The sequence below is a fragment of the Mytilus californianus genome, unplaced genomic scaffold (genome assembly GCF_021869535.1).
Source record: "Mytilus californianus isolate M0D057914Y unplaced genomic scaffold, xbMytCali1.0.p SCAF_10, whole genome shotgun sequence".
NCBI lineage: Eukaryota > Metazoa > Mollusca > Bivalvia > Mytilida > Mytilidae > Mytilus > Mytilus californianus.
Window position 1 is genome coordinate 68,198,224 of NW_026262582.1, and position 13,620 is coordinate 68,211,843.

At 33.4% G+C, this 13,620-nt stretch overlaps 1 protein-coding gene across 7 annotated transcripts in view; it reads left to right on the forward strand.

Moving 5' to 3' along the window:
• The window catches only part of LOC127718407 (spermatogenesis-associated serine-rich protein 2-like), a 42,630-nt gene that overhangs the window by 9,870 nt on the left and 19,140 nt on the right, over nt 1-13,620 (forward strand). For all 7 annotated transcript variants that reach the window (XR_007989811.1, XR_007989812.1, XM_052224420.1 and 4 more), the window contains exons 2-3: nt 7,163-7,248; nt 10,602-10,710. Coding sequence is in view for 5 of the 7 variants with exons in the window: in XM_052224417.1 (XP_052080377.1) it covers nt 7,163-7,248; nt 10,602-10,710 (195 nt within the window). In the remaining 2 variants the exon portion in view is untranslated. The remainder of the gene's footprint in view (nt 1-7,162; nt 7,249-10,601; nt 10,711-13,620) is intronic.

Sequence of the window (13,620 nt, forward strand, 5' to 3'; positions counted from 1 at the left end):
GTTTCCAATAAAATAAATCAATTGCCGAATACATGTGAATGTTCACAATCGTGAATATGACAGCTGTTTTAAGAAACACGCGACTCTTGTGATGAAATGAACACTTTGCCCCCATTTTTTACCACCAATGACCAGGGAAAATAATCTAATCATTAAAAATACAGGTTAACTTGGCCCATGGACAACTCGGACCCCGACAAGACAGACCACATGACTCAAAATCATGTCGCAAAGAATAAAAATGAAAAATGAATAAAATAAAATGGAAATACCGACCTACCTTCATGTACCCTATTTTTAGGCATGATGTACCCTTAAACAAACATATATTTTTTTGGCCTAAATAATTAGAAAAAATATCCGACTTCTGACCATCTGACCATACTTTGTAATGGGATGAGGCAGGAACAATATTTTTTGGATGTCATATTAACATTTGAGCCATGCAAAGTGAACAGGGGTACGGTTTATTTTATATATTACCCAACACCAAAGGGTGTTGTCAAAAACGGAGGTCAACGGTGGAAGGGCTAGTAAAATTTATATGCAATGTTCCTCTAATTTTTATGGCGTTCACTGCCGTTGCCGACTTAGATCGGGCCATATGGTTTTACCCTTGTCTGTCATTCTGCAACTAACAGTTATACAGACTTTTATTCTAAACATCTTCACATATTGAGCTGATTTTTAGTTTGTGAGTCTACTATGATGAGTTACAGATGGAGTGTATGTTTGGTTCCCTTTGGGTTATTTTTTTGGCTATAGGAATTTTCTGCTGCCGAAATTACAGTTCCCATATAAATCATATTGTAGATCTTCATCCACATTTAAATGATCATACAGAAATGCTGTTACAAAGTTCTAACAATTAATTTCTGAAATTGATTTCAGATAACATGTCATTATTTGTTTAAATCTCTTGGAGAAACAGGTTTTTTTCTGGATCATTTCAATTTAACAAATGATAACAGTTTTCAACATAAACTACAAAAAGACTGATTTATTTCCAGCCATGCAAATAAAATTGGTAAATTGCATTTTTGTTCTATTTTAGTTAAAGTTTGATTATAAATGAGTTTTCCTTTTCAAACATTATGTCATGTAAAAATCAATTTTATAAGTTTAAATACTTTTGCTATATACATAAGTTGTACCTTTGTATAGAGATAAGAGGAGAAAACATTTGCTGACTTTGAAATATTTACTGACTTTTAAAGTCATGAAAGTGTTAGAATCTAAAAGTGATCAGTTTGCTAAATTTTTAAACAAACATTCAAACATTTGACAAGTTTGAGTACAAAACATAAAAGATCAATGAGACAGTTTGCTACACTTAAAAATGTTAAGGACAATAGTTTAACAAGATAAATTTATGATTAGTAATTTACAATTCTCTGAAAAAAAAGATGACATACAAGATAAATTTACGATTGCTAATTCTTTATTCCCTAAAAGAACTATGTCATGTTATTCTATGTTTAGGGCATTTTGGTTGAAACTATTATAATATAATAAATATGTACAGTCTTCTCGATGAACTTTTAAATCTACATGCCCAGAGCTCAATTTTTTGAAAATTTTAGTTTGGAATCTTTTGGCCTGTAGAGATGATTTTTACAGGCCCAAGAGCAATTTTACAAGCCTAGGCTGCTGGGCCTGTGGTTAAGCATGAAGGCTGTGTTTATGATACCGATTTGCAGGTGAAATACATTGTAGGTGCCAGAATGTAAAGGGGGAGAGAAGAAGATAGAATAAAAAAGGAGATGAAACAGGATTATCAGTGAAAAATAAGGAAATTAATGTGGTATGATTGCCAATGAGAACTATTCAGCATGTTTTGAATGGAAATTCACTTTTGCATTTTTAGAAACGAAAGTACATTGAGTAAATAGGGTACTTATAAAAACAAGAAGTTGTGATATGATTGCCAATGTGACAACTCTCTGGTAGAGAACAAATGTATAGAAGCTAACAACTTAAGGTCATTGTACAGCCTTCAACAATGAACAAAACCCATACCGCATAGTAAGCTATAATTGCCTGGTTACATGTATTAATTGCGATATAATTGTAGTAAGGGCCCCTATTTTTTTTTAGTAAATTTGAAACATGGTTAATAATAATTACATGGTTACATGCTGGAAGGAATTTAAGATCTCATTATTTTATTGCATTGAAATAATGTTTCAATAATAATAACGTTTATCACTTTATATTAAAAATAATAAAAAAAAAAAGGTCATTCTCCAGGAATGTATACATCATGTACATCTGTGCTATATTTTTTGTTATTTAATTGATAAAAGTCAAAGTTCAAGTACATTCAATATTAATCATGACTTAATAATCAGCAATTATAAAAGTCAGACTAATCATATACTGATATTCTTCATTTTGTATACATATGTGATAATATACACAGCAAATCATGAATTTTACTTTCAGAAAATTGATTGGCCTACTTTTATTTTCATTTTGTATAGATCTACTTTCACTTTTATTTTGACATGTTTGAAGCCCAATAAATTTTTCATTGTATTTTTTGTTTAAATTGCAATGCATATATACAATGTAAGGCCTTAAATTGAATTGTATGGTTCAGTCTTCACGTTCGGCTGAATGCCCACCAGTCTGTCTTGAAAAATTTCTCAATTCTATTGGGCCTATTAGAATTTCTTTTACAGGCCAATAGATTTTAAACAAAGTTTTCCAAAAAAATAGCACACATGTGCAATAACTTAATTATTACAATAATATCACTTTAGGGGGTTGCCCATTTCTTAATATTAATTGGAACATCTCATGTCAGAGAAATCTTGGTGCAATTTTCTTTACACAGTGGTTCTTTGCACTTGTAGGGTCCAAACCATATAATCATTTCAAGGTACAGTACTTAACCCTGAAAATCATCATTGGCAAGCATTATGAGTACAGGACATGGCCCAGATTTATCCCAACACCTACATGTGAAAAACTGATATGAAATGTACATGAATCAGTAGGTCATTATGTGGGAATATATGTCAGCGTGGTTATTGTGGTATAAACCGGTTTGCATTTTTTTTTTGTAAACAAGATTCATATGTCATGTACATGTTGGTTGTTGTACTATAACTTTATTTTGAAATGTTCATAATGGGCAAACATGGTAAATACTGGTTCAGAAATTGAAAAGATAGGTCTTATTAAGGTCATTAGAGAAGTTAAATAAAACAGGTCCTTTCAGGGAGGACATTTGAAGAAAAAGTACAAAATAGGAAAACTACATGTTGAAAAAAATTTTGGCAAAAATATGCCTTCCTATATCTATACCCTTATCAGACAGAGGTTGAAAACTTGGATTCCATGCTTGCCTAATAATTGATAACTGTATGTTTATGTGCCAGTTGCCCAAATCAGTCTGTCAGTCAGTCATTTAAGATTTTGTAAAATTGATAACTTTGTCAAAACCTCATGCAAGTTTTAGAAACTTGGACAGAAGCTTGTGCATGTTCAAAAGACTTAATCAACAGCAAAATGTTGAAAGTATTTTTTTTTCTGCATTTTTCCATGTATTATACATTGTACGATGTATATATCCTTATAAAAGTATAAAAATGAATACAGTTTAAATTCTTGATATTTTTATTGAAATATGCTGCCTGTACTTAGATAACTTATAAAAATCTATTGAACATGTATTGCTGTATGTAAATATAACTGTATAGGTAGGTATATATACATAGGTAGTTGATAATTATATGTCATACTTAATCTATTGAGTAGTTATCTGTTTCCAAACATCTGTCAATTTTTGAAAATAACTGATACAACCTTGACAGTCCACAGATTTTTTGCAACCTAATTGATAGGTGTGTATTTTATATATGTATTGTACATGTACATGTATTATTTACAATTTTATGCCTCATTTAGAATCTGGTCATGCTGGTTGCCCTATGTGCATTGTAGGTCAAGAAATTTGAAGCTTGGCAGCTATAGCTATGCTTGCAAATTATATTTTTTTTGTACTTTTACAAAGATACTTCAAGAAAATTTTGAATTTTAAAGAATGGTACACAATGTAGGTGAAAAAAAATGTTTTTTTTATTGAAAAAGTCTAGCCAATCTGTTTTGGTTGCTTTATGACAAAATTTGTAAAATAACTTTTAACAATATAAATTCAAAACAAGGATTTATTTGAAACTTAAATAATTTTGATATTTAAACGTGTATATATATAATGAAAAAATTGATAAGAAACATATGATATAAAAACTAACAAAACTGAAGAGGGTTCTAAAGCCATGCATGTATGGGTAAGGTTCATTCAACTTCACTAATATTTCAGTACAAAATAGCTATCAGGGACCCCAGTTAGCTATGCATAGCATGGCTACCCTCCTAAATTAGGGTAGTTTTCATTATACATTTCTTATCAAATTTTTCGAATTCAAAATTAATCCAGATTCAAATTGCGAGTATTCCTTGTTTCAATGGAAAACTATCTATACAGCCTGATGTTATATTTTATTGGTTTAGGCAGGGTTTGGTAAATGGGGCATTAGCTGTTAAATTCATGTTCACCGATTTGACTCAAATTTTCATATTTGATAAATAACATACTAAAACGTATATCCAAATTACAAAAAGTCTAAAATATACAATTAGCAATGCATGAATTGATTAATATTACGTGTGTATTTTTGTCTAGATGTCATCTTATTAACCATCGAGACAGCATCTGAAGACTGCCGATTTTTTGTAGGTCTGTTTGATTTCATATTGTAGGTTAAAAAGTATGTTTATCATCGTTTTTACTAGTATATGAATGATTGTTTTGTGGATCAAATTAGTCAACGAAATGGTTCATCCTTGTTTCACTTTCAATGTTGACATTCTTTTCCTTTTAATAGCTGAATACATGCGTAACCCATCTCCCGCGATAGGGTTAAACTGAAGGTCACAGGAATATGGATTCAATGAGGTCGAAATTATTCACTTGCAAGTGAATCAGCAATATTTCTTAGTTTATTTTGACAAAACTGAACCTTTCACTATTTCACTTTCATTAAAGATTGAACTATTATATCTCATAGCTTATGCCCTTTAATAAGGGTTTCACTGTTATTTTGTGGCAAAGGGAAATAAATCTAAGCAAAATTACATCAATGAAAAACTATCTATACATCCTGATGTCGTATTTTATAGGTTTAGACAGAGTTTGGTTAATAAAGGTTTCACTGTTATTTTGTGCAAAGGGAAATTACTCTAACCCAAATTACATCAATGGAAAACTATCTATCTATATCTATATATATATTATATTTTATTGGATAAGGCAGGGTTTGATTAATAAAGGTTTCACTGTTAATTCCAATCCATATTTAATATCTCCTGAACATTTTTATAACAGTAATTTTGTATTGATAAATTAATAATTCAGTGGTACTGTTTATTAGTTCAGGGCACCCAGGTGAAGACATAATAACTAATTCCTGAAAACTTCCCATCAGAAAGACTGACACAAATTTTCACAGTATAAATAATAAATAAAGCCATGAAAACGACGACATGCTTATAGATCAATTTGAAATGTAAACAATTTGACGTCAGTTAACAATTTGCATGATAATAACTCCTGTTGAATTATTTAAATCTATTGTATTTACCTTACGACAGATGGCTAAAGATCAGAAGTACACCTATGTTTGTAAAAAACTCGTTAAATGATTTTTTATATCAATCTTAGCAGTTCAGAAACTAGAGGTTTGCTGTGAATGGTTGCTGTTACGTGTTGTTAGCGCCTTATGAATAGAATGAGTTTGACATTGCTCCTTATTTCTGTATTTGATCTTTAGAGGAAAATATGGTTATTTATAATTGTTTTAAAGTACATAGAATCTATCACTGATGCCTCTTTTTATATGAAATGTATTTTTTTTTTATAAAATTATCAGGCTGCTAACAGCTTTGCTATTTTGTTAAAAGTGATGCCCCCCGAAAAGCGGATCATCAAAAATTTGCCACCACATACATTTTCATTCTTCAGTTAGACTACAAATAATTATGTTGTGTGCTGTTTATGTTTTTTTTTCTATATCACTTCAGATCTTTTGAGTAGATAAATAAATCTTTCTTGAGTAGTTGAGGAAGTAGATCATGGGAATTTGAAAGTTTCATATTTATTTTAATTGTGACATGGTATCATTTTGAAAATAAGAAGTGCTTCATACTTAAAATGTGTTTACCATAGCTTTTTTTACAAGCCTATAAAATTACAAAAAAGCATTCAATTCTTATAATTACATTTATATTTTGCAACCATGAAATAATGAGTTATACCAAGCTTTTTGTTGATTTTCCTATGCATGGTTGTGACATTGTCATGGGAAGCACGTGCAGCCATGAATGATGGCATTTTATTGTGAAATAAAATCTTATTTTAGAATGTTTTGTTGTCAGCCAATCAAAAGAACGGTTTCTTATGAAACACATATGTAATGTAATTATAGTTATATAATATAAATGTTGACATGGTATCAGAATGAAAAATAAGAAGCTGTGGTGAGATTGCCAATAAGACAAACTATCCAGCAGAGAAAGACCCATATGACATTTTTATGCCCTCGCCTTAGACAAAGGGGGCATTTATAAGTGTTTCCCTTTCCGTCCGTCCATCCGTCCCATTCATCGTTTCAGCACTCGTAACTTAAGTTTGCCATATCCAAATTTTATGAAACTCATACATAAAGATAAGAACCACAACATGCAGACAGCATTCGTAATTGGGTTGTGAGTCATTTACCGTTCAAGTGTTATGCGCCTTTTTAACTTGGAAAATTGTAAAACTTGAACAGGGGCAGTTTTGTCCTCAGACACATTCTTCTTTTATTTTCTTTTATTGCTAGTCAGAATTTTTTTTTATTCAAAATGTGGTTGCAATAACGTCAAAAGTAATCTTTCTTCTCAAATTTTCTTGCTACATCCTCCTGCCAAAAGTATGTTAATTATACAAATGTATTTTATTCCTTGAAACTTCTTTGTCTATTGTGATGTCATTGTTTGTCATGGTTATTCATGCATTTATCTCCTCAAAATTGTGACATTATCCAATCATTATCAACATTACAAAGAACATTACATTACAACAATGCTGATTGGTTTTTGTTTTCTTTTGCAGATAATCCAGGTTCTATACACTTTGACCCCAGAACAAAGTCTGTGATGGCAGAAACCTCTCATCTGCAAGATAATATTAAAGAGAAGGTATGAATTGAACAAAAATATATTTGTGTCGGGGAAATGGCAGTTGTAGGGATGTTTTCATTATGAATACAACATACATTAATATAAAAATACGAAGAAATTATTGCCAATTAGATAACTCTCCACCACAGATCAAATGACCTAGAAATTAACATTATGTGTGTTCTTTACCATTGGAAACTATTGATTTATCATTTATTAAGTCTCCCAAACGAAGTTTGGGAAGACTTATTGTTTTTGCTCAGTTCTTATTATTATTATTCTTCTTCTTCTTCTTCTTCTTCTTCTTCCGCCACTTTTAAATTTGAACTTGTCCGCACCTGTTCTCCAAAACCGCTTGTCAGATTAACTTAGGGTTTCACAATATGTTAGACTAACATGTCTAGTGGTGCAATCAGGGTTTTGTTTGTGCAATGGGGTTTATAAAGGGGTACTTTGAGGGGCAAAAAGAAAAGAGGGTTTTACTATAGAACCCTATGGGATTTTATTTTTTTAAATTTTCAAATGATTATAAATTGAAAACCGTTTGTGATAGACACAATCTTTTTAATTGAAAATGTTCTAAATGATAAAGCCCATTAAATGAAATACAGGGTTAGTCCCCAGGGGTCACCCCCACCCCCTGCCATTTAAGAAAGTTCTAATATCTTGTAAGTGGTCAAGATCCCCACCCCTAAACCATATATATTTTGGTTTGTTATGCTAAGATGGTTTGAATGATATACAGGGTTAGTCCCCAGGGGTCACCCCGACCCCCTGCCATTTGAGAAAGTTCTAATATCTTGTAAATGGTCGAGATCCCCACCCCTAAACCATATATATTCTGGTTTGTCATGACAAAGCACATCAAATGAAATACAGGGTTAGTCCCCAGGGGTCACCCCCACCCCCTGCCATTTAAGAAAGTTCTAATATCTTCTAAGTGGTCAAGATCCCCACCCCTAAACCATATATATTCTGGTTTGTCATGCTAAGATGGTTTGAATGATATACAGGGTTAGTCCCCAGGGGTTATCCCGACCCCCTGCCATTTGAGAAAGTTCTAATATCTTGTAAATGGTGGAGATCCCCACCCCTAAACCATATATATTCTGGTTTGTCATGATAAAGCACATCATATGAAATACAGGGTTAGTCCCCAGGGGTCACCCCCACCCCCTGCCATTAAGAAAGTTCTAATATCTTGTAAGTGGTCAAGATCCCCAGCCCTAAACCATATATATTCTGGTTTGTCATGCTAAGATGGTTTGAATGATATACAGGGTTAGTCCCCAGGGGTCATCCCGACCCCCTGCCATTTGAGAAAGTTCTAATATCTTGTAAATGGTCGAGATCCCCACCCCTAAACCATATATATTCTGGTTTGTCATGATAAAGCACATCATATGAAATACAGGGTTAGTCCCCAGGGGTCACCCCCACCCCCTGCCATTTAAGAAAGTTCTAATATCTTGTAAGTGGTCAAGATCCCCACCCCTAAACCATATATATTCTGGTTTGTCATGCTAAGATGGTTTGATTGATATACAGGGTTAGTCCCCAGGTGTCATCCCGACCCCCTGCCATTTGAGAAAGTTCTAATATCTTGTAAATGGTCGAGATCCCCACCCCTAAACCATATATATTCTGGTTTGTCATGATAAAGCACTTCAAATGAAATACAGGGTTAGTCCCCAGGGGTCAGCCCCACCCCCTGCCATTTAAGAAAGTTCTAATATCTTCTAAGTGGTCAAGATCCCCACCCCTAAACCATATATATTCTGGTTTGTCATGCTAAGATGGTTTGAATGATATACAGGGTTAGTCCCCAGGGGTCATCCCCACCCCCTGCCATTTGAGAAAGTTCTAATATCTTGTAAATGGTCGAGATCCCCACCCCTAAACCATATATATTCCTATTTGTTATGTCTAGAACATTTGAATGACGTATACGGTCAGTCCCCAGGGGTCCCCCCCCCACCCCCAATGTTCTAATATCTTGTAAATGGTTGAGATCCCCACCCCTAAACCATATATATTCCTGTTCGTCATGTAATGAACATTTGAATGACGTATAGGTCCAGTCCCCAGGGGTTCCTCCCCACCCCCAATGTTCTAGTATCTTGTAAATGGTCGAGATCCCCACCCCTAAACCATATATATTCTGGTTTGTCATGATAAAGCACATCAAATGAAATACAGGCTTAGTCCCCAGGGGTCACCCCCACCCCCTGCCATTTGAGAAAGTTCTAATATCTTGTAAATGGTTATCCCCACCCCTAAACCATATATATTCCTATTTGTCATGTCTCGAACATTTGAATGACGTATACGGTCAGTCCCCTGGGGTCCCCCCCCCACCCCCAATGTTCTAATATTTTGTAAATGGTTGAGATCCCCACCCCTAAACCATATATATTCCTGTTCGTCATGTAATGAACATTTGAATGACGTATAGGGCCAGTCCCCAGGGGTTCCTCCCCACCCCCAATGTTCTAGTATCTTGTAAATGGTCGAGATCCCCACCCCTAAACCATATATATTCTGGTTTGTCATGCCAAGATGATTTGAATGATATACAAGGTTAGTCCCCAGGCATCACTAATGCATATAACTTTACTAAACCAATTTTCACTGGAAGTTGCCCAATGTCTGGCGACCCTGGGAATTATGAATTATGGGAGCTTCGTTTGGGAGACTTCGTAACAGCATCCTGTTACATTCATTTCTTGTTTTTTTCTGTAATTAAAAGAGAGGCGAAAGATACCAAAGGGATATTCAAACTCATATATATATATATATATGTCGAAAACAAACTGCCAATGCCATGGCAAGAAAAAAACCCAAATTAAACAATTTAGATAGGGATGTAACTGGATAAATTCCTTTTTTCTTGTTTTTTTCTTTTTCTTCTTCATTTTCCACTCCTATACTATCTGTTAATTATTATTATTTATTTTAATATTATTTGAGCATCACTGATGAGTCTTTTGTAGACAAAATGTGCGTCTGGCATACAAAATTATAAGCCTGGTATCTTTGATGAGCTTTTATGCCTGGTCATGTCGGAGGGGGCATTAAGTTTTACCCTTGTTCGTCTGTAATTCAGTCTAACCATACATCCCAAAAATTAGTTTCTGTTCTCTAACTTTAGTATCATGAAACTAACACACAATGTTAATTACCACCAAACACAGATCAAGCTCAAATTAAATTTTCGTCACTTTTACTGTTCTTAATTTATTTCCCTTTATAAATTGAAAAACTGCTGAATTTGCAGTATATTTACAAGTAGGGGCATATGTGTGCCATGGACACCTTCTTTTATTTTTTTTTATTCATGTTATAATATGACAACTTTTCTACTTTTCCAGGTGAATGCCGTCCGTGAAGTCGTACCTGGGAAAAGTAATAACGAGATAATCCTAGTTTTACAGTTTTATGATTATAACGTAGAGAAGGCTATACAGGGATATGTTGAAGGTATGATAATACTTACTTATAATCTTATTAATTAATTATTATAATCTTGTTAATTAATTAATTTACAAATTTACAAAGTAGGTAATCTGAGTTTTGCAATGTTGAAAAACCTAGTTTACAGTAGCAAGATTTGAAATAAGCAGTGGCCCAAATTCTTTCAAAAAAAGTGTTCCCTTATTTCAAATTCCGTAAATTTCAGTTGATTTTGACTTGGTGGTCCAAGGACACAGTTATCGTCCTTTGGTTTTCGTTGTCTTACTAATATAGTCCCTAGTGTGGACAGTGTATAACTTGCATTTTTTTTTTGATACACTTTCCCAATTTATTTCTTGATATTTTATGCGTGAAATATTAAGTAAAGGGATGAAATTACATGTTAAAAAAAATTTGGGTGCTGAATCTTTATGTTAAGTAGTGATTTGGTCCAGTTAAAAAAGGTCAAAAATTAGAATGTCTGAAGCTGTCAAACTGAATTTTAGCCCCCATTAACACAGAATTGTCAATATTTTGAGTTAGAGCTGGTAGAAGTTTCTATAATTTTGATATTATTTGTATCAATAGTAGTACACTACACTGTAAAAATCTTTTTAAGATAGAGCAGGTGCGATTTTTTTAATTTGAATTTATTGTCTAAAAGAAATGCACTACGAAATAACTGTGTTCTCGGGCCTAAGATGTCATCAAATGGAAGCGCCACCATGTTTACACTTTCATCCAGGCAACAAACAAAGAAAGATAACTCATATTTGCAATGTTTTTCAACAGGAAATATAATAGAGGTATGCCAATCCCGGTAAAGCTGTCTGAAGCATATATAAACCGGGATTAGTCCACAAAAGGGTTAATTGCCAGCAGAATGAGAGATGAAACTTTTGGAAAAATATGAAGAATATGAAGATATTTTTCTCAATTTTTTTTTCTCAATGAATAGTAGTCTACGAAAAACAACATTGCATAATACGAATAGGGCATTCAAATTATGAAAGAAGTTGTAAACTACCTTAATATAAAAATAAGGAGATGTGGTATAATTGCAAATGAATCAACTCTAAAAAAAAAAAATACCAAATGATTTGGATGTAAACAAATGCTGGTATGGTTTTCAACAATGAGTGAAATGTATTCTGTATAGAAATCCTTTCTCAAGTTTATTTATGGTGCAAAAACGATTAGATATAGATAGTTTATTTCTTAGTATAATTTATAGCATTTAACCTGTCTGATTGTTGTTTTTTTTATCCTTGACCTTTGCCTTATATAAATTTATAAATATTTAAAATCAAATTTCAAGGAAATAAGCAATCTGATTAAAATACCTATCCTGTGTACAAGTTTTGCTTACAAGGATCTGACAAACTCCTACTTTCTGTTCTGGTATTTATAACATCATCCAATGAAATTTCACACTTCACATTTTTGAAAATGTGTATCACTACAAAAAAAACCTAAAGCTTCTGAAAGATATCAGAAACAGAAAGTAGGACAGAGTATTGGAAACAGAACTTAGGACAGAAGATTGGAAACAGAAAGTAGGACAGATGATTGGAAACAGAAAGTTGAACAGCGTAATTGGAAACAGAAAGTAGGACAGAGGATAGGAAACAGAAAGTAGGACAGAGGATTGGAAACAGAAAGAAGAACAGAGGATTGGAAACAGAAAGTAGGACAGAGGATTGGAAGCAGAAAGTAGGACAGAGGATTGGAAGCAGAAAGAAGGACAGAGGATAGGAAACAGAAAGTAGTACAGAGGATTGGAAGCAGAAAGAAGGACAGAGGATAGGAAACAGAAAGTAGTACAGAGGATTGGAAACAGAAAGAAGAACAGAGGATTGGAAACAGAAAGTAGGACAGAGGATTGGAAGCAGAAAGAAGGACACAGGATTGGAAACAGAAAGTAGGACAGAAGATTGGAAACAGAAAGTAGGACAGAGGATTGGAAGCAGAAAGAAGGACAGAGGATTGGAAACAGAAAGTAGGACAGAGGATTGGAAACAGAAAGTAGGACAGAGGATTGGAAACAGAAAGTAGGACAGAGGATTGGAAGCAGAAAGAAGGACAGAGGATTGGAAACAGAAAGAAGGACAGATGATTGGAAACAGAAAGTAGGACAGAGGATTGGAAACAGAAAGTAGGACAGAGGATTGGAAGCAGAAAGAAGGACAGAGGATTGGAAACAGAAAGAAGGACAGATGATTGGAAACAGAAAGTAGGACAGAGGATTGGAAACAGAAAGTAGGACAGAAGATTGGAAACAGAAAGTAGGACAGATGATTGGAAACAGAAAATCGGTCAGAGGATAAGAAACAGAAAGTAGGACAGAAGATTAGAAACAAAGTAGAACAGAGGATTGGAAACAGAAAGTAGGATAGAGCATAGGAAACAGAAACTAGGACATAGGATTAGAAACAGAAAGTAGGACAGAGGATTGGAAACAGAAAGTAGGACAGAGGATAATATTAGAAACAGAAAGTAGGACAGAGGATTGTCAGATCCTTGTAAATGAGCATGGACACAGGATCTATATTTCAATCAGATTGGAAAATAAGTGAACACATGAATGATTTATGATTAAGATTATAACACAATGTTGACGGCTGTGCCCCTATTTTTGACATTTTTACCTATGATGTCTGTATGTTTTGTTCACACATCGTTGTCAATATAATGGAATTTTATGCAAATGTCATACAAGTGAAGTTTAGCTAGCTATAAAACCAGGTTTATTCCAACATTTTCTACATATGGAAATGCCTGTAACAAGTCAGGAATATGACAGTTGTTTTCTATTCATTTGATGTGTTTAAGCTTTTGATTTTGCCATAAAGGACTTTCCATTTTTATATTTCCTTGGAGTTCGGTATTTTTGTTATTTTACTTTTTATATAAAATAATGATGTGTATTGTTGTAAA